This window comes from Ciconia boyciana, chromosome 9, assembly GCF_034638445.1.
Source record: "Ciconia boyciana chromosome 9, ASM3463844v1, whole genome shotgun sequence".
NCBI classification, from domain to species: domain Eukaryota; kingdom Metazoa; phylum Chordata; class Aves; order Ciconiiformes; family Ciconiidae; genus Ciconia; species Ciconia boyciana.
This window is the reverse complement of record NC_132942.1, coordinates 6,892,258-6,917,707: the sequence shown is the minus strand read 5'-3', so window position 1 is coordinate 6,917,707 and position 25,450 is coordinate 6,892,258. Positions and strand designations below refer to the sequence as shown.

The 25,450-nt window shown below is 50.7% G+C and overlaps 1 protein-coding gene across 2 annotated transcripts; it reads left to right on the top strand.

Moving 5' to 3' along the window:
* Positions 1–3,848: 3,848 nt before the first annotated feature.
* CSF1R (colony stimulating factor 1 receptor) lies at positions 3,849–25,371 on the top strand. 2 transcript variants are annotated; one of them, XM_072872416.1, is made up of 21 exons: positions 3,849–4,012; positions 9,043–9,288; positions 10,107–10,391; positions 10,930–11,066; positions 11,834–11,993; positions 12,953–13,142; positions 14,225–14,340; positions 14,610–14,730; positions 15,421–15,611; positions 16,209–16,321; positions 18,427–18,553; positions 19,077–19,181; positions 19,515–19,625; positions 19,895–20,057; positions 20,636–20,736; positions 20,881–20,999; positions 21,772–21,894; positions 22,016–22,127; positions 22,443–22,542; positions 23,179–23,284; positions 23,806–25,371. In XM_072872416.1, exons 1-21 carry the CDS (start codon positions 3,964–3,966, stop codon positions 23,935–23,937), a joined length of 2,907 nt encoding a protein of 968 aa, XP_072728517.1. In that variant the 5' UTR covers positions 3,849–3,963; the 3' UTR covers positions 23,938–25,371. The 2 variants fall into 2 exon arrangements, with proteins under 2 accessions (XP_072728517.1, XP_072728518.1); XM_072872417.1 differs by lacking the exons at positions 3,849–4,012; positions 9,043–9,288 and adding an exon at positions 9,721–9,843.
* The last annotated feature ends 79 nt before the right edge of the window (positions 25,372–25,450 follow it).

Sequence of the window (25,450 nt, the reverse complement as noted above, 5' to 3'; positions counted from 1 at the left end):
AAGGACTTGTGGGTGATGTGATGGTTGGAGGCTGTCTTGGGCACAGCGATCACAAAATGAGAGTTTTTGATTCTTGGAGGAGTGAGGAGGGGGGTCAGCAGAACTGCTACCTTGGACTTCCGGAGGGCAAACTTTGGCCTGTTTAGGAGACTGGTTGACAGAGTCCCTTGGGAAGCAGTCCTGAAGGGCAAAGGAGTCCAGGAAGGCTGGACATTCTTCAGGAAGGAAATCTTAAAGGCACAGGAGCAGGCCGTCCCCATGTGCTGAAAGACGAGCCGGCAGGGAACTGGCTGGATAGCCAGGCCCAAAGAGTGGTGGTGAATGGAGTTAAATCCAGTTGGTGGCCAGTCACAACCGGTGTTCCCCAGGGCTCAGTACTGGGGCCAGTTCTGTTTAATATCTTTATCGAGGATCTGGACGAGGGGATCGAGTGCACCCTCAGTAAGTTTGCAGATGACACCAAGTTGCATGGGAACGTTGATCTGGGAGGGACCTGAACAGCCTGGATCGATGGGCTGGGGCCCATTGTATCAGGTTCAACAAGGCCGAGTGCCGGGTCCTGCACTTTGGTCACAACAACCCCATGCAACACTACAGGCTGGGGGAAGAGTGGCTGGAAAGCTGCTCAGCAGAGAAGGACCTGGGAGCATTGGTTGACAGCCAGCTGAATATGAGCCAGCAGTGTGCCCAGGTGGCCAAAAAAGCCAATAGCATCCTGGCTTGTATCAGAAATAGTGTGGCCAGCGGGACTAGGGAAGTGATCGTGCCCCTGTACTCGGCACTGGTGAGGCCACATCTCGAATGCTGTGTTCAGTTTTGGGCCCCTCACTACAAGAGAGACATTGAGGGGCTGGAGCGTGTCCAGAGAAGGGCAACGAAGCTGGGGAAGGGTCTGGAGCACAAGGCTGATGAGGAGCGGCTGAGGGAGCTGGGGTTGTTTAGCCTGGAGAAAAGGAGGCTGAGGGGAGACCTTATGGCTCTCTACAACTACCTGAAAGGAGGGTGTAGAGAGGTGGGGTCGGTCTCTTCTCCCAAGTAACAAGCCATAGGACATGAGGAAATGGCCTCAAGTTGCACTAGGGGAGGTTTAGACTGGATGTTAGGAAAAATTTCTTTACTGAAAGGGTTGTCAAGCATTGGAACAGGCTGCCCAGGGAAGTGGTTGAGTTACCATCCCTGGAGGTACTTAAAAGATGTGTAGATGTGGTGCTTAGGGAGATGGTTTAGTGGTGGACTTGGCAATGCTAGGTTAATGGTTGGACTTGATGATCTTAAAGGTCTTTTCCAACCTAAACGACTCTATGGTTCTGTGATTCTATGATTCTGTTCTACATGTGTCCCCAGACTGCTGCAGGGCAGTACAGGCAGGCATGACACCATGACTGTACTCAGTGCAGGGGTCCTGTAGGGCTGGAATGGCTCAGCCCCACTCCCAGCCTGAGCTCCCAGTGCTCCCAACCAGGGCTCACAGCAGCCTCCACTCTCCCCTCCACCGCCAGCCTGCAGCCAGTGAGGCACTGAGCAAGTCTTGTGCCATCTCCCAGCACACCTTCCTGGCCATCGGGGCCTCCACAGACATCCCTGGGCTTCAAGTGACTCAAAGTAAGGCTGCAGCTCCCACAAGAGCATCCGGGCCACTTGCTCAGAGCTGCATGGGACATAAGCCCCAGCAGCACTCCTGTAGCACAGGATTTGGGGTGCAGCCTGCAGGCAGGAAGAAATGGCCACCAATGAGGGAGGAACACCATCTGACAGCTTGTCCCACTGAGCATCCCCAGGTGTGCCCAGCCTAGCTTGGGCACCCGTGGGTACAGGCTGTGACTTGTCACCTGTGGACCATTGCCATCAGAGACGCTCCACAAGGGGCCTCCTCAAAGAGAAGAAGGGAGGCTGAGAGATTGTTTCCCTTCTTTGTATTAAGCCTGTCTGGTTTAATACTTGTTCACACTGGTGAGTCAGTTCTCTCTGAGCTGGCATTTGTTCCTGGAAAAAAAAAAACACAACAACTTAAAAAGAAGAAGGAGGGAAACAAACATCCTTTAAAAAAGCCCCTTTGGCTCAAAAGGAGGAAAGAATAATCAGGCAGACGTCTCCTGCAGCCCAGCTGCTTGACAGCCCCCCAGCTCTGGGCAGGAGGGAGCCCCCCAGCACACCATGCTACCTCCACTTTGTGTTCTTCTTCCCCACATCCTGCCAGGAAAAACTGCTGAGAGGAAATCTTCTCTGGCCAAAAGCTGCCTTTCCTTCTCTCTGGACTCCCTCATGCTCTCCAGCCATCCTTCTGGCCAAAGCCAAGAGCTCCCTTCACGTTCCCATGACTCTTAGTCATCTCCAGCACAGTCAGCCATGCTCTCATCTCTTGGCCCCAAGACCTTGTCTTGCTGGTACCTCTCTAATTGCCCCCTTTGGAGAAGCCCATTCCCCTCCGGTTTGTGGAGGCATGAGGGGCACTCCTCTGCCTGGGCACCTTTGCATTGCAAGTACAGATTCAACAGCCACCTCTTTGCAGATATTTTGGAAAAGCCCATCTCTTTCTGCCTATGCTTTGCAGCCAATGTCCCTGTCACCTCCCCGCTGATGGGGCTGCAGCTGGGTGCAGCTAAGACAGAGCCCTCCAGCTCGCCCCAGGCAGGACCTTCCTCCCCTGTGCTTCCCAGCGCTGTCAGGTGGTGGCCATAACTTCCCACCCCAGAGCTGCCATGAACTGCCATGAACTTCTGCTGCAGCGTGAGATTATCCAGAGATAGAGCAGAGAGCAAGAGGCACCCTGTGTTTGACATGATCTGCTGATGTTTTGCTGACTTGAGCATCCCTAGGAGAACTGTTTTGCTTCAAGCCTACCCTCACCCCCTGTTTTGGAAGAGGGGCGGTCCAGGGGAGGGTTAACAAAGTGCCTAATTACTGCTCCCAGGTGCCTGCCAGGTTGTCAGTTAGAAAACAGCTTCAAAAAGCCCCCCCACCAGCAAGGCAGTATGACTGGGTGGGACGGGCTCCAGGGGAGGAAGGGTCCCTGTGGCTGGCTGATGGTGACAGTGTTGCTCTGAGCCCCAGGCTTGGAGGTACTGGGAGAAGAGAAGAGCTGGGATCCCCATGTGTCCCCCAGCCCAGCTGGGGACAGGGAAGGGTCTGCAGGCTGGACCCCAACATGTCTCCCTCCTGCGGAGGGTGGTGAAGGCAAGCCTGCAGCTGGCTGGACTCGACCCTGCCTCTGCATGGTGCTGGAGTGGGGCTTGGAGATGATCCTGTGTGGCCACAGGACCCCTCTCTGCACCAGGGATCACGCTCTTGGTTAAAACAAAATAATTTGTCATCTTCACAGGCCTTTTCTCACCTGGGAGCTGCCCCAGGCTGAATCATCTTCATGGGCCTGTTGTGAGGGAGTCAGCCATGTTCCTGTGTGGGTCCTCAGGACCCAGAGCTGGCAAGATCCACCAGGCCTGAGGTAAAGCTTGTCCCACTGAGGTAAAATGGAGTCCCCTGCCATCAAGACAGGTCCCAGCCAGGCTCTCTGTGTCCCCAAGCAAGAGGAAAGTGTATAGAAGTCCCTGAGGGTTTGCGTGGCCGTAGCCAGGACACACAGGGATTGTCCTGAACCCCGGCACGGTGCAGTGGCCCCTGCCAGCCCTGGGGAGCGGTCTGGGGCTGAACCCCTCTCTGAGGCAGGAAGGTGGCCCCAACAACGGGGGGGGGGGGCCTGCAGCGGGGTGCATGCATGGCCCCACCTCTGCCAAGGGGGTTTGTCACCAGTGACGTCTCAAAGCATCACTTGCTTTTTTTTTTTCCCTCCTGTTTCAAAAACAAACAAAAAAAGGGAATTTCTTAACTTGTGGTCAACTCAGAAAGGAGAAGCTCCTGTTGAGGGAGTGCTGGGGACGGTGCCCGTGAGGAGAGGGGTCTGCTGCTCGAGAGGATCCTTCAGCTGCGTCCCTGTTCCACACTGGGGGCACCGTGGTTCCTGGGGACATGGGTCCTGTTCTCCTCCTGCTGCTTTCCACAGCTGGCGTCTGGCATGGTAGGTCCACTGGCCCCCCAAAGCCCTACAGTGTCTCCATGTCACGCCGGGGCAGGTTTGGGATGCAGCGAGGGTTTCCTGGGTGTCTGGTGTGAGTGCTCTATCCCTCCTCAGGCGAGGAGGGGTGACAGCCTCGGTGGGGCTGGGGACGGGGCAACGCTGAAATTAGACTAATGGGCACTCGGCTCCTGGTGGTAGAGGGCAAAGCCAGGCTCCCAATCATGTCTACCAAAAGCCTGCTGTGGGCTCGGATGGTCCCTGCTTCTGGAGGCTGCTTCATGAGGCAGCCACTGCTGCTGTGGGCAGGTTCAAGGAGCCTCAGCATGGGCAGGGAGCAGGCAAGAGAACATGTTTACTCCATGGCAGAGTGGGGAGGAGACACCAGCTTGGCTTTTAGTGCAGACTTGGCTGCAGGAGCTTCCTGAAGACCATCCAGAACTGGCTGTCATTATAGAGGGAGGACAGTGGTGGAAAGAGGGTGTGTTGCTAGTCTGTGGTGGCTCTGGAGCCAGCTGTGCTGAGGGCTAGCTGTTGGCTGCCTGCAGCACTGCTGGGATAAGGCCAAGGGGTATGGAAAGGTGCACATAGCATAGGAAGAGCCTGAGCAGTGGGGAGATAGGAAAGGGAAACTTCCTGCTGTTTGGGTCTGGGTTGGGGTTAGGAGGAAGGAGAGGTTCAGCAGAAAGTGTGTCCTGAGGGAAGCCGTCTCTGAAATAACCCTTTGCCCAAACGGGGCAAGGGCTGGAGATGCTTGGCCTGCAGGTGAAAGAATCTGGAAAGCTGGCCTCATCGGCACCTTCCAATGCACCTTGTGCCTGGCTGGAGATGTCTGAGGATTGCTGTTTTCTGGTGGTGCTGGCATACACAACAGGGCTGTAGAGCCAGGTGTTAGAGCTTGTGATGGAAACAGAACTCAGGCAGCCAAGAAGGGAAAGGTGAATGTGCCTGGTTTTTGAGGCTGCAGAGATGGCCAAGAGGTGATAACCCATCAACCTCAAGAGTCACTAAGCCTGTTTTGAGGCTTGCAACCAAACAAACCAGAAACTAGTATTACTAATCTCGTGTCTTAAGTGCTGGCAGCCTTGCAGATCTTGTGTGATACTTTCCTTCGTTATCCTTTTGAGCTTGTTCCCCACATGATGAGACTATGGTGGGAAGTCCCCCCTGTAAGGGGGCAATCTAGGGGGGAAAGCACTTGGCATGTAACAGGGAGGCAGTGTATCCCTCTTGAGCCACTGCTGTGTTCATATTTTCAGCCCAGGAAGTTTGCATCCTTCTTGCTCTTGCACTGCATAGTGTTTCACTTCAAGTCATGTCTTTGACATGCTGAGCAGGCTTTTTCCAGGTCTGCTGTGCTGGGAACTGGGTTGTGAAGGCTGCAGGGCTTTTAATTTCTTTTTTTTTTTTAAGATAATAGGGACTAGGCAGGTCTGATGTAGATTTGTGACATATCATAATGATATCTGTCAGGATCCCTTTGAAGGTTCCTTGAGGCACTGGGCAATGCAGGTCACCAGCTGTGACATCCTCATCAGGCACTGTCTGCCATGTCAGGGTGTTAGACACATTTGGCTGAGTACCATCACTGTTGGCCATCTGCAGCACAAAGCTGCAGCACGCCAAGGTTATCCAAAGCAATAGCTTCAAGCTGGAGCTGGGGCCTGACTTCCTTCTCCTACTTCTTGGATTGCAAGTGCATCTTCTGAGAGTACCCAGGGCTGATGTGGTATGACCATTGTGATCTGGGCTCTTGCTGGGGGAGTGTCAGGGGCTCAAATCCCAGCTTCAGATCAAGCAGATGAAGGATTTGAAACCTGATCAGCTCACGTCTGTTCTTGGCTATCTTGAGAGGTCTTCCTGGGGTTTCTTTTGTTTTCTTGTTGTGGATGAATCTAAACCTCTGAGGTAGAAGCCCCAGGTAGAGATGCAATAAGCACACTTTTCCCCATCCCCTGCCCCCAGATACTGTAGGTGACTCTGGGGAAGGTGTCCTCAGAAACCAAGCTTTTCCCCTGCATCGTTGAGAAGGGGAGCTCAGGCCTGGCATGGGTCTCTCCCAGGGCCAGACCTTAGCCTAGTTATCCCCCAGGACCAAGTCAAGTTCCTGATGACTGGCTTCTGCGGTAAGGTGCCACAGAGCCTCTCTGTCTTACCAGCCTTCGCTTCTCCTTCCTCACCATTTCCAAACCCTCAGCAGAGGAAAGTAGTGTTTTGGCTGGCATGGGAGAGGCAGGGGCAGAGCCTGCAGCTGTAACTAGAGGTCATGGTTACACAACCCAAGTGTGGTAAAACCTTTGGCCAGCAGTTACTGGCAATGCTGCGGAAGCTGCTGGAGAGCAGCAGAGAGACATCCTTGGGCTTCGTGCAAGATTGCACACTGGTCAGCAGGGAGAAAGCCTCCCCCAGCAGCCCTGCTTCCCCATTCTGGAAAAGGACCCGCTGGTCTGACTCATCCCCCTGCACACATGAAGGAGTGGACACTTGGGTGGCCTTCACCTGGCATTGTCCTGCATTTAATGTCTCTGCCCCATCTGTCCTCACTCCACTTGTGTGGTGGTTGTGCCATTGACAGGAGTCTCCAGTGATAGCCTGAAGGCTGCTGGCTGCTTCATTGTTATGGAGAGCACATACCCTGAGCCTTTTCTGGCCATAGCATCTCAGTAGTAACTGGAGGCTGATGACAACAAGGTGTGACATGACTCTTGTTTTTCTTGTCCTCCTGCTGTGGCCAAACCAAGGACCAGTTATAACATGGTCTCTCCCTGAGCCAGTTTGAATGCAGCTCTGAGTCAAAGAGCTTGGCTCCCCCATCAAATGGTGCTGAAGCCTTGGATATGGAGGGATAGCTAAAGAGAGTAGGTGAGGGAAAAGCATCGCGTGACAGAGAGTAAAAGCAACAGAAATATGTCAAGCCCTGCTAGAAAACACAGTTTAGCAAAGGAGGAACATCATCCCTCAGATATGTGGAAAATGTTGCTTTGGGAAGGATTCTGGGATATGTTTTTCTCCACTCTGGGAATAAATGAGACTTCTCCTGTTTCCACAGAAAGATAAAAGCATTTAAAAACAAAGGGGGGGTGGGGGAGAGATAAAATGTTAAATATTCCATGCTCTGAAGCTCCCTGTCCTCTGCTTCTTCCCCCAGGGCCAGTGAGTTTGACCCAGGCCTTTTTTGGGTTTTCCCTGGGCAACTGCATCATTGTCACACACCAGCAATGCTCTCCAGGGCCTCAAGTCTCATCTTCTTGACCTTTTGTTGCACAGAGGGAGCCATCAGCGCAAGACTGCTTAAATGGTGCTCTTTGAGCTCTGATGGATGGGCTCTGGTGTTACAGCCCTGAGCACAGCTGGTGGCACAGGACACACATTTGTACCTCAGACATGGTCTTCATCACCAGATAAGCTGTGAGCAGGGGGTGGATGAGGATGGGTGCGTGCTTCTTCTGCTGGCTGCATTACAGGGACAGCATCCAAGGCAGAACTGGGAACAGATTTGCTTTAAACTGTCTTTGCTACCCATGACCATAAGCAGCCTTCTCTTCTCTCCTCCCTGCAACAAGGGCTGTAACATCTGGCCACTACTCCCCTTTCCCCTGAAGGACATAAAAGTGCAGCTGGACTAATGGTGCCATTATAGGGTGCTTTGCCCTCTCCCACTTCCTGATGAGTTAGTGTTTTTGTGTTCATTTGGACAACAAATCTTTCAACTAAAGAGCTCCTGTGAGTCCAGAGCAGTCTGCTGCAGAGTTTGAGGCATCACAAGACCAAACTCAGCCCTTGCTTCTGCTGCCACCACCCAAGAGGAGCGCTGTCTGCAGTGACGTCCTCTACGAAGAGCGATGAATTGATAAGTGGGGCAGCTACCTTTCTACTTATTATTATTTGAACCTGACTGTGTGTCCCTTTAAGATATGAGGATGGGTTAGCAACCGGGAAGGAAAGCAGAAGTGGGAGAATAGCCCTGGATAGGGGCCAGAAGTGGGTGCAGAGCCCCCCGAGCACAGATAGCCATTTGCAATGTGTTTCCTGTACTCCCTGAAGGCCTGGCGTGGGGGTGGCAGGACTGCTTCTTCCCTAGCCCCGCGGCACTGATTCATTTCTCACTTCCCCCCACCCTAAATATAGGTGGTGACTCAAAGAACTCGCTGACGTGGCAAAACAGGGAAAAAATATTTCCTTCTGACACTAAGGGCTGGAGTAGGACCCTGGTTCCCCTTTATTCAGCCAGCAGAGAAGCCATCTTCAAAGTAGAAATGGCAACAGAAATCCAGCTGGGTTGCAATGCCAGTGTCAGCATAGCCTGGTGTGCTGTATGTACAACTGCAGCTATGGGCTTTCATGAGCCGTTTAGCTTTTCTGTGTCTCAGTTTCTCACCCCCAAATGTGAATAATGATGCTGACTCACTTCATAATGTTTTGATGGTATCTGCGAGGAAAACATATTGTTTGACTCTATGATAAGGCATAAGTAGGTGTCCTTCAAAATCCACTGCCCAGCAACCAAAAAGCCAGTCTTCCCAAAACACATGCACTGACCTCCTGCTCTGTAGAAGCTTTTTGGGTCTGTTCTAGCTTATCCCAGCACCAATGCAACAGAGAGAGCCCCATCTACTAGACTTGGCTTAAACTTCACCAAATGGTGTTATGGACTAACCAAGTTCATATAGTAGCTCCAGCTCTACCACAAAAGGAAAACTGTTGCAAGAAGAGGCAAAACCCAACACAAATAATTTCCAAACTGGCATCTGGCCTAATCAGCTCCAGATGATTGTTTTTCTTGTCCCAGTGCTCTAAATGTTCACATGTGGGGTTTTGTCTCTTCCCTGAAATTCCTTCCTTGGAGTGTCAGGCCATATCAGTCTGGTGGGATGGAGAATGGCTGGAGTGACACAAGCCAAAAAGCCAGTTTGAATCCCAAGCCCAGCCTCTTTCTGATGCTGAGCTACTCCATGCTCAGCAGTGTGAACTCCAACAGAGCATCATTAGGGATAATTTTTTGCATCCTCACTCTTTCTCTTTTTCCTTTGTAGGCTCGGCATCCCCAGTGATCAGCCCTGACCTCCCTGCTCTGGTTGTCAACACGGGTGATCCAGTCATCTTGCACTGTTCAGGAGAGTCCGAAGTTAAATGGAAAAGCCGAAAGGATACATTCAGCAACCACACCAGCAGCACGCTCAGTATTCCCAGGGCCACTTACAGGGATACAGGCACCTATAAGTGTGCTTATGTCAACAGTAGTGACAAGGGCATTGCAACTGTGCATCTGTTTGTGCGAGGTAACCATGCTTCCCTCTTTCCACATATGCTGGCAGAACAGCCTCCTTTCAGGGAGCCCGGCCATTACACAGGTCCTCTCTATGGCTGTGGTTCTGTGTGTGTTTGGGGGAGCAGTGCAGGCTCCTACTGGGGCAGTGGCTCACCCACAACCATGTAAGCCCACATGCAATGGGGCCTGTGGCTGAAGCACTGCGGTAGAGTACAGAGCATCTACATCTCATGCATATCTGTGAATGGCCTGGACCTCTCCCTCCATTTACCTTGGCTTCCCTTCCTGAAAAAACACAGATGAAAGTCTGTTTGGTCTTGTAATGAGCAGTGAGATCTGGAAATCAGAGAACTGTACTGCCAGTACCCCAGATAAGGGAAAGTCACATGAATTACATCCTCACAACATGACCTGAACCCCAAACATTCTTTTACCCCAGAAGAAGTTATGCTGTGGTAGCTCCACCACTTGAGTTCATCCCTTCCCTTGTACCAGAGATGCTGTCCTGGACAGGGAAGCTGGAGGTCTGATAAATAAAACTAACACCATGGTGAAAAGTTTAGAGGTAAGCTTACTTCTCAGTCTCAGTCTCTCTTGTCTATGTAAATTTGTGAGTTGATTGCTGTGCTCTCCTCAAATGCCTTAACTGGAATTGGGCTTGTTGTGTGAGTTTTTGGAGGCTGAGTCAGGCAGGCGTTGAGCGGGGCTGCCCCAGCATTGAACTCCCACTGGGCAGCAATGCTGGAGACTTGCCTTTGCTAGAATGTGTTTCTCAGCTTCAATGCATTTTCTGATCCCATTCTCTGGCCTACCTTGTCTCCTCCACAGATCCCAATAACGTGTGGTACACCCCAACTTTCCGGATCTTCGTGACCAAAGGTGGTAATGCTGAGCTCCCCTGTCTCATCACGGCCCCCGAGTACGGATCCAGCGTGACTCTGATGATGGATGATGCCTCTCATCTCTCACCCGGGACCAACTATTCTTTCAGTACTGAGAAAGGAATAACACTATACAATGTGCAAAGCGAGCAGAAGGGCTTTTACCGATGCCAAGCAGTGATAAATGGAAAAATAGAGAAGTCATCAAGAATAAGACTGATTGTGGAAGAAGGTAAAGGATTGGGGTTGCTGCTGTCCTCAGGGAGACAGCAATAGCTAAGCTGGCCACAGTAGATAGTTAAGGAAAAGCTCCTCACCAGTGGTAGGAAAGACTTTCTGAACCTGCAGTCTTTTAAGGCAGGCAAAATTCCATCAGCTTCTGTCAAATTGGCTCCTTCAGGTGGGTCTCCATGGGTTCAGCAGTGTTCAAATCTTTGCAGGCACTATCACAGAACAGAGAAAAAAAGTCCACCTATCTCCCTGATGTTCTGCAAGTCCTCAGGCCCTGATGCTCAGGACATAACCATGGCAGAAGGTTCCCTTTCCCTTTCAACCCACAGTGCTGACTACTGTGCTCTCCCCAGCCTGTACTGCTTCCCACAGACACATGCACAAAAAGCAGTGATGATCCCTAGGGAAGGAGAAGGCTGGGGGTAAAGAGACTGAAGAGGATGGAAAGGAGAAAGTAGCCAGGCCCCGGGGAGTCTCCAAAGCACACGGGGTCACTGGACCAGCTGACACTGAATCTTTCCCTGCTTGCCTTTGTGTAGCACTGGAGAAGCCTGTATCAGTGATGATGGACCCTATAGACCACGTGCGAATTGTGGGCGAACCTTTTGAAGTCACTTGCAGAGTAATTGCTCCTTCCCACAAGTATGACATCAGATGGGTGACAGCAGCAAAGAGCGTAAGTTGCGCAGCTTCAAGGGGGTATAGGGCTTTCTTGGAAACTGGGAGACATAGGGTGGTAAGAACTGCCCAAACACAAATCATCCTCACTTGCAGCAAAGCCTTGAACTGCCCAACCAAAGCAGCTATTCAAACCAGCTGCAGAAATCTGAATATGGCCATCCTTTCCTTGGGACGACACAGGTTGAAGAAATACCTGCCCATTGTCAAGATCTTGCTGCAAGAGAGAAGGAAAGTATGCTGTTTCAGTTGAGTTCATTGAGCAGGAGCCACAGGACCTACTAAGGCAACATATTTCCACCCAGCCCTGCCAGGGCTTATAAAGCAGCAAACATGTTCAGGACACACAGCTCCCCAGAGAAAAGATATGGGTGAAGAAAGGGAATGCATTTCAAAATCTCTATTGTGCTGACTTTTAACTGCTAGATGGTTAGCTAAGGTTTGCTAGGAGCCCTTATTATATCTGATGCCTTTATTAAGGAGTTGAAATAACATACAAGATATGTTTGGATCACGCAATGTAAGGCCAACTTGCAGTCAGAAGGCTGACAATAGCTATAACCCTAACTGCTGTGGAATATCTGCCCTGAATACTTAGGTTTAATATGCCTCTTGGTCTTCACACAGATGGCTTTCAGTGACAGGGGTTTTATACCAAAGTTCAGTAGCCCAGAACAGGAGGGGGTGGGTACGTTTGTCATAAATATTCAGTTCCATCCTCTGCCCTTCCAAGAAAGTGCCTGATGTTCCCTCCCTGCCTGACAGGTAAGGAGAACTAAAAAGCCTAGCTTTGAAAATGAGAACTACTTCATCAGCGACATCCTGTCTGTTCCAGCGGTGACCATGGAAGACAGTGGGAAATACACTTGTATAGCTAACAATTCAGCAGGATTCAGGAATGCCTCGACAATGCTTCAGGTAGTAGGTGAGTGCTTCCCCAAAAGACCAGGAAGGTGTGGGCTGAATCACACCTAGCCTTGAGTATTCGCTGCTTCTGCCTCCATCTGACTCCATCTGCCTCTGCTTCTGACGGTTGGACTAGATGATCTTAGAGGTCTTTTCCAACCTTAATGATTCTCTGATACTATGATCTTGTTCCTAGTTTTGTTGTTGGAAACACCATTCTCGCTTGTGCCTGAAGGCTCATGTGAGAACTGTGGAGCTGCTAGGAAAGGAACTGGTGCTCCCTTCACATCTTGAGGGGCAGAAGGACATTTTTTGGATTCTGGATGAAAAATTATAAAGCTCTTCTCAGTTTCTGAATGTTTATAAACAGCTTTAAAACAAAAAAAGTATGGGGCAAGATTATGCTGAAGACCAGGAAAAGCTAGTTAGAAGGGCAGGCAAGCCACATGAGCAGAGTATGGATCTTTGTCTCTTCCAGTAACAGATCCACATAAGAGGATTCAGGTCTATTATACACTTGTTTGTATCTCAAGATGGAAAAATCATCCTCACAGCTCATAGGCTGGGGTTTGCTGATGACCCAAAGCTGCTGCATACCATGGGTCAGAAAGAGGGCTTGGTCTGAGTTGTTTCCAAGTGAGAAGCCAGGAGTTCAGCTAAGGGGCCTGTCTTCTACAGATGATCAGGAGATACAGTTCTAGCCTCATCACTTATTAGGATACAGCATGTAAAACCTCTTTCCCCATGAGAGTTCACTAAGATCTTCTAACTCTCCTCAGGCAGAGCGTAATCCAAGCTGCCATGACAAAGAAGCAACTTAAAAGTACTCCTTTGGCAACATAATCTGTGTAATGCCTCGTTCCCTCCTGCAGTTTCCCAGCTGCCTTTCCAATAATGGTCCATTTATGAAGCTGGTATAAGCTTGTTTCAGGACTCTGGACATGCCTGCTGATGGTCATGCTCTCCTCCATCCTGCAGAGAGAGGTTATGTGTTCCTGACCCCAGTGCAAGCCACCAGCCAGGAGGTTGCTTTGGGAGAGAGTCTGAAGCTGCAGGTCCGCATTGAGGCTTACCCAAAACTTCTGCACTGGGGCTGGACCCACACAAACCCCTTGAAGAACTCTGGGAGTACCACATTCAAGGGTGAAATGACCTCTGGAAACAACCGGTATGTGCTCTCTCTCTTCTACACTGGCCATGGCATGTTTCCAACGATGCTTTCTGTGTGAGACAGGCAGACCCCATGCTACTGGCTCACAGAAAAATCTCTGGTTTTAAAGAGGGGAACTGTTCTGCCTTTCTGTCTTCTCTTTCCAGTATTATTAGCAAACCACAGTGAGCAGGTCTGATCAGGTCAAGGAGGACACCACCTCTGTCTAACTTGGCAGCCTTCTCTTTAGAAAAACCTTGTGGAAGTCACTATCGTGTTTGTGGTCTGGTTGTTCAAGTTCACACTCTCCTTGCAGGAAGAAACTGCAGGGGTGGATGAACAGTACAAAAAACTGAATTCCCTCACTGCTCCTCAGATCTGTCCCACTCTGCAGTCTGGAGAGTGTATGTACCGAGTGGCACCATATGCCCCATGTCAAGAGAAGCTGAAAACATTGTTATGTGGATAAGACCTAATGGAGGGCACAGCTCTGCTCTTCCAAAGCCTACACCCAACTGAGGCCAAAAAGAGACTGAAAGCAAGAGAATCATTCCATTTGGTGGGGATTTTTGGCAATTCCCCTTTCATTTTCTTAGAAACCCAAAATAACCCACAAGAGGAACTGTGCCACTTGGCAAGCATGATGGCTTTAGGGCAAACTCTTCCTTGCATTGGGATCTGAGAAATCGGCTGGGGGCAGAGGGGAGTGGACACTAGGAACCATGACTTGATGGGCTAAGAAATGGGAGGACTAACTCTTCTGTCAAAGGCAGGAGGACCAGCATCCTCTAGCCCTTCAAAGGCAATGATTTAGATGTTAAACTCTCCTTTCTTTCTGAGCATTACCCACCCATAACCTTTCAGAAATGCTGCGCACTTGGTGGCAAAAGGTCTTGCCTCTAAGGAAGATCAGACCCTCCCTGCTTCCCCTAAAGAAGCAAGAAGGAGATTCCCCTCATGGGCTGGAATTAGTGCTGGGAAGTGTTCACCCACTCCAGGGCACTGGAAGCAGCAGCATCTCACTGAGCAAAGACTGTGTGAGTGCTTGAGTTTCCTCAGCACATCTTTCTTCATGGTGTTTACTCTCTCTGTGTGAGCAGGTATAACAACACGCTCTTCTTGAACCGCCTGAAGGAAGGAGAGGGAGGTCTCTATACATTTTATGCTCTCAGCAATGAGACAAATGCATCAGTTACCTTCAGTATTTCTGTGAAATGTAAGTGTTTGGCATTGCCCATTCTTTCACCTTGCTTGCCCTGGGGCTGCTGCCCAGCTGGCAGCAAGTAGGGTGGGGTACCAGGGTGCTTCCAGCCCAGTGCCCACAGGACACACAGCCAGACCGCACCTGGGACCCAGCCCAAACCTATCCGTAGCACAGGGGTTCCTCGTGTTTTATTGTTGTACACATGGAAAGTAAATCAGAGCACAGGGAATGTGCTTTTCCTCTGATCATAGCATTTACTGTTTATCTACCTTCCCCAACAGCTCCTCCAAGGGTCTGCAAAATCAAGGTGCCAGCCAATGACTCCAGCATTCTTCAATGCATGGCCATCGGCTACCCTGCCCCACGCATTGAGTGGTACCAGTGCCCCATTCACTCCGACAGGTAAGAAATGCCCAGAAGACTGAGCACCTCCAAGGTGTGCACTTGCCCTTGCTATGCTGGCATTTGCTGAGCAGCACCATGTGGGTTTGCTTACAGCAATATAGCAGAGCCTGTTCAGTAACAGCAACAGGGATGTTGCCCTGCTAAAAAAAGAGGTTCTTGAGGACTGTCTGAGGAGAGGGGGCAGGTACTATTCCTAAAGTCTTGAGCTTGAAGAGTTCAGCCACCTGTGATTCATGTTCTCCCAATGCTTTTCTGAGGAACGTGTGGGTCCCTTGGAGAAGTGTCCTGGTGTAGGTTGCTGTAGAGCTACATCCTGGCTGGTCCTAGTCATCTTTCTGGGACCTCCACAGGTCTGAGGCTCCACAGAGCACAGGCTTACTGGTCTACAGTGTGATGGGAGTCAACTGCAGCTGCCTGGACAGGGGTGGTTGTGTCTCAGTACCAGCCCCATTCAAGGAGGCAACTGCTGCCACAGCTCTAGCCACATAAAGGCAGTTAAGGCTCTGTCTATACAGGGCTTTGATGTTCAGGGAGAGGTCTTTTAACTGGGCAGTGAGTAACATGCCTCATAGAGCTGCAACCCTAATTCCCAGTGTCTCCTCTCTAGTCTGATACAGGCACCAATTCACTTATGAGCAACTGTGCTGCAGAGGAACACTCATTCTCTCCTGCTTGGTGTCTCTGCAGATACAACGAGGACTATAGGTTGCTACTGAATGACTCCAGTCCCCAGGTGGTGAACATGTTGCTCTTCCAAGAGGTGGAGGTGGAGAGCATTGTCCAGTTCCAGGAGCTGGGTGCCAATTTCACCTTCTGCTGTGTGGCCATTAACAGAGAGGGGAACGCTTCTGACATGTTTCACTCACTCACCATCACCAGTAAGATACAAACTGGTAGCTTGGCAGAGTGGGGGAGAATTTGGGGGCTTTTGGGGGGCCCATCTTCCTATACGTATATCTCTTCTGTCTTGCAAGAGAGGTGGAATAGATTCCACAAGCTCTCTATCTTCACAGGAGGTGGGAGGCTTTGGCATTTGCCAGCCCTAGGTGCCATGTGGGAATTTCTGGCTGAGCATAGCCTGGTGCCCAAGGCTGAGCCATGCCACAAACACCTTATAACTGCAGGACCTAGCTCCAGGGCGCAGCGCAGCCAGCTATTGCTCAGCCCACTGGAGTCCAGGGGTTGCATCTTTTGATGGGCCTGTTCTTGCTGCACAAATCTTGGTCCCCAGCCAGTCTGACCTGCACCTGGTGCTCTTTGTGTGGAAATTGGGGTGCACGGGGGAACCATTGCAGCCTTGAGTTTGGCATCAAGAACTTCCCTCAGTTCCCAGCAGCTCTTTTGGGTGTCTCTGAGACCAGTGCTGGGTTGTGTTGCATACAGGGGAAGCCTAAGTGAACAGCTGGGCAAAATGCTCTCAGAGATGGGATTGAAACAGGAGTGTTTTACTCATCCCTGTTTTTTTGCTCCTCCAGGAAATGTCATGGCCCCTCCAAACAAGCTCTTCAGCCCCATTCTCTCCACCTGCATAGGCACATTGGTCCTGCTGCTCCTCCTACTCCTCTTCCTCCTCTACAAGTACAACCAGGTCAGATTCCCTGTTGCATAGCAAGGGCTGCAAGGCCTGCCCAGCCTCAGAGACCACACTGCCACTGCTGGCAGCCACAGGCAGGGAGCATTCAGCTTGGGGGTACCAGGCAAGCTACCTCCCTCATCTCCACTCCCTCCCAACTTCCACCAGGAGTTTCCTGCTGCAGGGCAAGGCTCATGCACCAAACCCAGTGCGTTAACACCTCTCCCACCCTGGTCGCTCAGTCTTGTAGCCCAGATACGATGGCCAGTGTGGATAGTCCCTGGTGCCAGACAAAGGTGCTAACTCTGTGCTGTCAATTGCAGCTGGTTTTGCTCTGGTCACCATGAATCCACGGAGTGAATTAAAGAGGAAAAAAACGTGGTTTGCAACTTGCATCTACTTTTTATTCTCCTCCTGCTTTATAAAAAGCTGTCTTTATGGGGAAACAGGATGATGTTAGAAGGCATTTGTCTCCAGGAAGACTTGGTCACTATTTTTATACAAGAACTTGCCCCATTTTCTCTGCAAGATTCATTTTCAGCATTTGGATTCCTTCTCGGTTGTTTCCATAAACTGTACCAATCAATAGCCACCTCTGCTTCATCAGTGGGTGAAAATCTCCTGTTTTTCAGCTCTCCCTTTTGGCACTCTTCCTTTGACAGCCCATCAAGGCTGCAAATTTTGCAGCAAAGTTCTGGTGCTGGTCGTTGGAAGATCCAGCAGAGCCCTCTCCCAAACAAATGCCTACAGCTTTGCAGGCAGAGCTGTCTTTGGCCAGTAGTCCAGAGGCAGAGAGAGAGAGAGGTGGTGGATGTGTAAGCACAGCTCTGAAGAAATAGCTTTTACGAAGGCCTTGCAAGCCCAAGAGAAGCAGGATGTGTTTATAAATAATCTTATCTATCTCAGCCATGGGCTTCTTGAGTCACGGCTGATTGCTGCAGTGCTAGGCGAGTCGTGGAGCAGAAAGCAGCACTGCTCACCCTCTGGGAGCAGGCAACAGCCAATAAACTGAGTGCATGTGGCATTCTTTATGAGGGACCTCCACCAGAAACTGTGCTGCTTGGAGCATCCTGTCTGGGCCTTTTTCAACAGCCTGCATGGGCACGGATGTTCAACTCTCGGGCAAAGAAAAAAGCAGCAGTGTGGTGGAGAAAAACAGATGCTTTGCATCAAGACTGCAGATCTGTTTGCCTCAGTTATGGTCCCTCATGCCTGTGCTAACCTAGCTTTGAGCATCTACCCATACGCTGTATCCTTCTCTGCAACTGTCCAGGGAAAGTGGCGAGAAGCATTTCAGCACACAGCTCTCAGTAGCTGGAACATGAGGTGATTCATCACAGCCACGGTCACTCCACCCATGCTTCCCTGTGTCTGTCTTGATGGACCTGAGACCACCTTTGCCAATCAGGTTGCAGGTCCTTGCCTGTCTCCTTGTACAGGAGCAAAGGCCGCACACGGTATTCTCATGCCAAGCTATTTCACTGCCTTTCTCTGTATTTGTGCCTCCAGCCTGGCTCCCTAGCCCTCTAACCTGAATGACAACGCCCAGCACAAGCTGGCAACTGCCTCTGCCCACAGGCTCCAGCACTGCTTCTCTCTGTCCTTGCCTGGTTACTTCTGCCATGAGATTTGTGGAAAAGAGAAGAAATTCTTACTTCTCTTTCTCCACTTCTTTTTTCCCCCTGTAAGGGAAGCAGGGCTGGGCCAGCTCCACCGTTCTGCTGTGCTCAGCAACACAGGGTACCAAGGAAGGAGAGGCAGCAGGGACACCTTCCTCCAGCACCGGCTGGGCATGGCTCAGCCACTGGTCTGGTGGGACATGCTGGCTCTCCCAGCTCTGCCATCCCAAGTGATGGCAATGGGCTACTTCAACTGAAACATGCAAGAGAGCCTTCCTCAGTCATGGGTGACGATTTGGGGGGACTTCGTAACAGCAAAGGGACCAGGCTGTCCAAGGAAAGCCTCTTTCACTCAGTCCAGGTTCAAAGCAAGAAATATTTGATGGGCTGAAACCCAAGTCTTCCTTCTATGCCTGCAGGGTGAGAGCTAGAGTGCATGCTGGGACTGGGGAACCCTCAGGACTTGAGGAACATTGAATAACTGGAGTCTCTTCCTTACAGAAACCCAAGTACCAGGTGCGGTGGAAGATCATTGAGGCCTGTGAAGGGAATAACTACATCTTTATCGATCCCACTCAGCTGCCATACAATGAAAAATGGGAGTTTCCCAGGAATAACCTCCAGTTTGGTAAGAAACCTTCCTTGCTGCTTGCCTGGTGGCAGGCAGCTCACCACAGAGCTGAAATGCTCCAAGGTACAGAGCCAAAGCAACTGGGCAACATCCAAAGCTGCATCCAGACATTACAGCAACATCCTTAACCAGGCCTTGCTGCCCTCTTCCACACAGGGTGGCGAATGCTAGGGTACAACCTCCCTCCAGCCCTCCATTGCTCCAAGGAAGGTTGAGAGGTTGTCTCATGTCTCTCCTCTCATGTTAAGGTTGATCATGTCTCTCCTCTTCCATCAGGGGTCATTCCTAATGCATAGAGCTGGTGAGCCCATGTTTGGACACGGCCTCTTTCACACCACCTTTGCTCACAGTAGAGTTCCCCTCAGATGTTAACCAGTTCTTGACTAAGGGATGTGTGATCTCATCTGGGCTTGGCAGGAACCCCCACCCACCAGATATCCTCCTCAAGTCTGTGTGCAGGACAACTGCTCAACCTCTTTCTATAAAGCATCTTATAAACAAATTTTTTCTCCCTCTGCAGGAAAAACTCTTGGAGCAGGAGCCTTTGGAAAAGTGGTAGAAGCCACCGCTTTTGGGCTGGGCAAAGAAGATTCGGTCCTCAAAGTGGCTGTGAAGATGCTAAAGTGTAAGCCCAGAGCAACTTGCAAAGGCTGAAATCCCCCGAGCTCCTTTGGGCAGGACGTAGTGTGTGTCCACCACATGTGTTGGTGCTCCCAGGCTGGAACATCTACTTTTTTTAGATGTTTCTGTAATAAGTACTGGGTGCTGGAATCATGCTGCTGTCATTTTTGTGAACACACATGGCCAGAGGCACAGACAGTGGACGCAATTTCCTCTCTGAGTGTGTCTCCTCTTTTTGTGCTATCTCTCTGTCTACACCTTTTTCTGTCCTCCCCCGTCATCTCTTCCTTGTCCCTCCCTCACTCCTTCACACAGCTCTTTTCTTCTTGTCTTGCAGCATCAGCAGACACAGATGAGCAGGAGGCTCTCATGTCTGAACTGAAGATCATGAGTCACTTGGGACACCACGAGAACATTGTTAACCTGCTGGGAGCATGTACCTATGGAGGTAGGATCCCACATCCCTGCTTCCCCCATGGACCCCTCCCATGGCCTGCTCCTCTGAGGCTGTTACCTCTCCTTGGTCTCACAACAGAGATAGGTGATGAGCGCAGTGGTCTTTTTTGAACCTATAACTTTGCAAGGGCCTGTGGGCTGGCCATTTCCAGACATGCTTATGCGCAGTGTGGGTTCTGCTGCCCCTCCCAGGGAGAGCAATCCTCAGGACAGGTCACAGTAATATCACTTCTCAATGAACCCTTTCTGCCTCTCTCCCAGGCCCAATCCTTGTCATCACCGAGTACTGTCGCTACGGAGATCTGCTGAATTTCCTGCGGAAGAAGGCTGAATCCATAATTATCCAGGATTCTGCCCTAGACACCTCTTTAGACAGTGCTGCTGATTACAAAAACATTGACCTAGAGAAGAAATACATCCGCAGGTAAAAGCAGAGCTCTGGTGGCCACAGGGCTGAGCAATGCAGGGCCTGGGTACTTGCTGGGAGAAGTGTGCAGAGGGCTGTGCTAGGGAGAGATCAAGGCCAAAGGTCTGGGGACTTGCAGAATACCAGGATGTAAAAGCCACTGGGGTTGCATGTGTTTAGACCTGGTTACAGTTCCAAGTTTTTCAAAGTCTTTCACAGCAGTTGTTGAATATCCCACAATAAATCCAGGTTTCAATCCGGTCTGCCCTTCCACAAACTGGAATCGGAACTTTTTGGCTTCCTGCACTCTTGGGCACTTGGGTTTTGTAGGACAAGAGGCTGAGTGCTCACCATCAGCCAAGGGTAGTTCCTTGACAAAAGGGGAGCAGTACTTGGAGCCCCATACCACAGGGCACCTAGGTCCCCTTTCCGAATCAGCCTCAATGTTGACTTTCCCTTTGCCCTTAAGCTTCTAGCTAAGCGACTTCCTGCAGGCAGGGATGTTGTTTCTTCTCTCAGTGGATGTGGAGAAGGGCAGAAGGTACTGCTGGAGGGTTGCTAACAGCCTGCCTCCATCTCTGTTGCTTCTGACTCAGTGACAGTGGCTTTTCAAGCCAGGGTTTGGAAACATATGTTGAAATGAGGCCTGTGCCATCATCATCATCTTCAGCGTCATCAGATTCTGCGCAAGCCAGGGGTGAGTTAAGGCTCATTTCTGTGTTTTTATGATTTCTTTATTCTGGTAATCCTGTCTGGTTTAGCCCCAGGGAACCAGGGTACAGCATAGCTTGCATTATTCATCACGTTTGCAGCAACTCTAAAACTTCTCTTTGAATTTCAGGGAAAAGCTCAGAAGAAGAAGATGACATCAGGGAGGACCTCCGTCCCCTCAATCTCTCTGACCTGCTACAGTTCTCCAGCCAGGTGGCCCAGGGCATGGCATTCCTCGCATCAAAGAACGTGAGTGCCAAGAGGACAACTGCCCCCAGCACCCCAACTGGGAAACGCCAGGGCAGCCAGCAGGCACCAGCCATCCTGTCTGCACGAGGCTCGGGATGTTTTGGGATGGAGTGGCCAAGCTCAAGCAAGCTGCTGCTGGAAATGGGCCTCTCTGCTCCATTTGTTGGGTTCAGACATGCTACGCCGCAGTGACTGGCGTTCCCTTCAGGGCCTTTGTCTCCCACAGGCTCTGGGCAGGCCATCACGGCAGGGCAGTGTTACGGGGGGAACCCAGGGATGTGCATCGTGCTGGTCTCAACATTTTCTCCCCAGCTTTTACATGAGGTCAGGAACTTCGATGTGAAGCTTTCTTGCATTGGCAGCTTCCCCACTGCCCCAGGGACAAGGAACTGAAAGTGGCCGTTGAGCTGTCTGCCAGAGCTGGCTCATTTAGAGTATCAGAGAGTAACCGTATGACTGTTTCGGAGATGAGGGCACAGTGTCAACAGCCCCTGGCTCTGAGCCTCCTCCCATGGGGAACACAACGGCCCCATGAGTGATTAAAGGACGTGGCATGAAATGTCACAATGTCTTAGCACTGCAAATGACGTGGCTGAAAGAGAGCCCATACTCCTTGTACACAACACAGTGCCTCTTACAGGGGCTTTTCAAGCAGTGCATGTTCCCCTTGCCCCTGTAAGTGTTGTTTTGGTGACAGGCCCAGGCTGTAGGGAATTAGCTGGGACTGCTGGGGGACGTCAGCTGGGTCTCAGTTGCGCTCTCTTCTCCCCAGTGCATCCACCGTGACTTAGCAGCCAGGAATGTGCTCGTATCAGATGGACGGGTAGCCAAGATTTGTGACTTCGGCCTGGCCCGTGATATCATGAATGACTCGAACTATGTTGTAAAAGGCAATGTAAGTAATTAAAATGAGGACAAGAGAAGGTACAAGGGTAGGGTGCGGCTGGAGCACGAAGGACAGGGTGTACCATAAGCTGCCAGCTTGTCCCAGTCTGCAGGATTCTTTGCTCTTCCAGGCCCGACTGCCCGTGAAATGGATGGCCCCAGAGAGCATCTTTGACTGCATTTACACAGTGCAGAGCGACGTGTGGTCTTACGGCATCCTTCTCTGGGAGATCTTCTCCCTTGGTAAGAAAGAAACAGGCTTGTAAGCCTCTTGTTTTCCATGGCTTACCACTGCCCGAATGTCTCTGCAGAAAAGGTTCCAAGAAAGGAGGAAGGTTGACAAAAATCTAGGTTTTATCAGGGCTATAAAGCACTGTTATGCTTCCAGAGGGACCATTAAAAACAATGGATCCTGGATGATTTGCTCTAACTCAGAACTCCCCAAGAACAAGTAGCACTGGCTCAGGCGGTGCTCCAGGCTGCCTCTTCTCACCCCACAAGGCTGGAGTGTTAAAGCCTCTGATCTGAGAGCCAGCTCTGCTCCTGTTACTGTCACAGGTAAAAGTCCCTATCCCGGCATGGTGGTGAACAGCAAGTTCTACAGCATGGTGAAGCAGGGATACCAGATGGCCAGGCCTGACTTCGCTCCCTTGGAAATGTGAGTGGATGCGCCGAGATGCACACAAAGGGTGACAGCGTAGCTGGAGCAGCTTTGGGGGGAGTGGGCAGGGAAATGGCACAGGGACCTTGGTCACAGGTTTGCCTGCTGCTCCCAGGCGTGTCTGCCCTTGAGGTTCAGGTTGGATCCTACCAGGCTGCTCCTTGCTCCTGTAGGAAAGCAAGACCTGGGGCAGTCAGTTATGATGCTCCATCCAATATTTCCCCTGTTTACGGATGGGAAGATGGGAGAGCTCATGTTATATGTCTACATTCCTGAACTTGGTGGATTTTTCTTTTTTTTCAGTCAGCTACTTTTGACCCTAGGACTGTGAGAAGGCAAGCCTGAGTCAGTTACAAGAGAGGAAAGAGTTTAAGCTTAAAGAAAAAAGTACTGGAGGCATAAAGCCCCTTGTTGATAGATGAGAGAACTTTGCTCTATCCACTTCTGTGCTCACCTTTCCCTGGAGCACTGCACATGCACTGACCACAGGTTTTATAGACAGGAAGACAAGAGACTGCTCAGTATTGTGTGCCTGAAATACAAAGTGCTGCAGGGAAGAGCCTGGGGGTGCAGACCCTCCAGCAGCTTTGCAGCAGCACAGCGCAACCACCCTGTCCCTGTTTGGCTCTGCAGGTACAGCATCATGCAGGCATGCTGGAGCCTGGAGCCCACACAGAGACCTACCTTCGACGAGATCGGCAGCTTCATTCAGAAAGAACTGGAGGTGCATAAGGAGCAGGTGAGCACCTTTGGAGACGAGAAGGGGCAAGGGAGACATGCTTTCCCCCTACATGAACATAACTCCTGGACAACTTTCCTGGTGACCTCCCTTACCTTTAACTGATGGGAGCAGTTTAGTGGTGGGAAGTGCAGAGCGGCATCCAGATTTCCCCATACTGAAGGGTTAAGCCATTCCCCACCATGACCAAAGGAGGCTGGACAAAGAAATACAGCTGCTTTGCAGCAACCTCTATGGGTAGCAGTACAGGTAGCAATACAAGTACCGGTGCAGCAGCCTTGCCCTGTTCCCCTGGATTTGGTGTGCAGCTGGACGAAAGGTGCGCTGCCTCGTGACTAGCTGTCCTGCAGCTCCACAAAAGCAGGGGCATGCCTGTCCTGCCAGCTAGCCACGCGCTGTGGGCACAGCAAAGGGTAGTGGGGATGACCATCCCCAGCTGGTCATCCATCCAGAAACAGGCGTCGTACACCCCCGAAGGGACTGAAACACACTTGGGGTGGGTTTTTATTTTTGCTTTCAAGGACTACACGAACCTCCCCTCCACGGCTGAGGAAGACAGCGGCTGCGATACCTCCGGCTGCTGTGAGGAGTCCTGCGAGCAAGAAGAGAGTGGCCAGCCCCTTCTCAAGAGCAACAACTATCAGTTCTGTTAGCTGGTACCATCGCCCTGGGGTAGACCCCTGTCCTCCCGGCTCTGCAGAGCGCATGGTTCTGCTCTGCCCTAGGACACAGACGCCTTCTGCTTTGGCTCTCCTCTCCGTGCTTTCTGAAGTATGAGTGTTACCGGCTCCCTCACTGAAAGGATGGCGCTGGAGTGACTCAAAACCAAGAATCACAATGGGGTCCCTAAGACCTTATCTCAAGCATAGCATAGAGTTGTCAGGATGATAACATGTTCCACCTCTACAAGGTACAGAGAGGTCCCTGTCACCTGCCTCCCCACCCCCCGGAGGAGGCTTGGGGTGTTTGGGTTTTGTAGTTTTTCAAAATAGAAGTTGCAGCCAGGTAAGACATTTCCAGAAGTCACTCAGATGAGTGAACCCTTGTGTTTTATAAGCACATCTTGAACTAAGTCCTCAAGCTGGAACTGCTCCACACACCAGAAGCAGCCCTCTTTCTTGGCAGTCCTGCTCTCTTCCCTTTGTCAGTCTGACCCTGGATGTTGCAGAGTGTTTAGATATAGGTAAAGCCCCTACTTAGCATTAAATATGCATTAACCTGTACATTTCCTCATGCAATCTACCTCTCTGCAGCCGATGCTTCTGCAGGGAGTGTCTGGCTGAAGTGAGCCAAGGCGATGACCCCAGGGTTACGTGAACTTGCGCCCCAGTAACAGGACAAAGGGGCGGTTATTTCTCAGGTAACATGCAGAAGTAACTAGTGCTCTTCCACATGAGCACTGAACACAACCCCACTCCAGGAAAGAATGGCAGCTTAAACAGATCTGGAAGTGACCGACATAACACATATCCTACAAAACTTCTGAATTATTAAACATGTAGCAATCACTGCCTTTGTCATGATTACAGAGATGCTCTTGTACATATTTTCCTGAGTATTTTTAATAGTACAGCTGAGGTAATTTTTTTTTCATAAGCTAGGGCCTAATGCCCTTAAACGTATTTCTCATCTAGCTCAGGTCTACTAATTCAGGGTTACTAATGCCACAGCCACCCTGTCCTGTGTAGCTATCAGAAGTAGCTAATGAACCTTCTTAGCTTCACCTGACTCAGTGGGTGAAGGATCAGTATTCCAGGTACAAGCACTGACAGGGCTCAGGGAAACTACAGCTAGACAGAACTACTGTATGGCAGGTGGCCTTTAGGTTGTGGGCCACCTCTGATTATATTAAACCTGGTTTTATGCTAACACCAAGTGATTCATTCCTCCTTACTAAATAAAAAGCTAATGTATTTCTATCTGTCAGCATTATAAGGAATAAAATAAGATGTGTTTAAAAAAAATGAGGCTTTAAGGGCTTTAAGGACTGTTCTCAGAGGGGAACGGATCAGAGCACAGGTGACACATGGCCCATCCTCTCGCACCCTGCAACTCTGCTCCAGTTCCTCAGACACAGTTCTCATTACCAGTTCTCAAAACCATTCAATCTCTTGTGTAATGCAAAAACTTATTAAAAGCAAGGTTTTAAAGCACTTTGCTCTGACT

Coding starts and splice junctions, on each gene's coding strand:
- CSF1R (XM_072872416.1), top strand. CDS start 3,964: ATGGGTCCTGTTCTCCTCCTGCTGCTTTCCACAGCTGGCGTCTGGCAT. Junction 15,612..16,208: donor TCACTCACTCACCATCACCA/GTAAGATACAAA, acceptor TTGCTCCTCCAG/GAAATGTCATGGCCCCTCCA. Junction 22,128..22,442: donor CTGGGAGATCTTCTCCCTTG/GTAAGAAAGAAA, acceptor TTACTGTCACAG/GTAAAAGTCCCTATCCCGGC.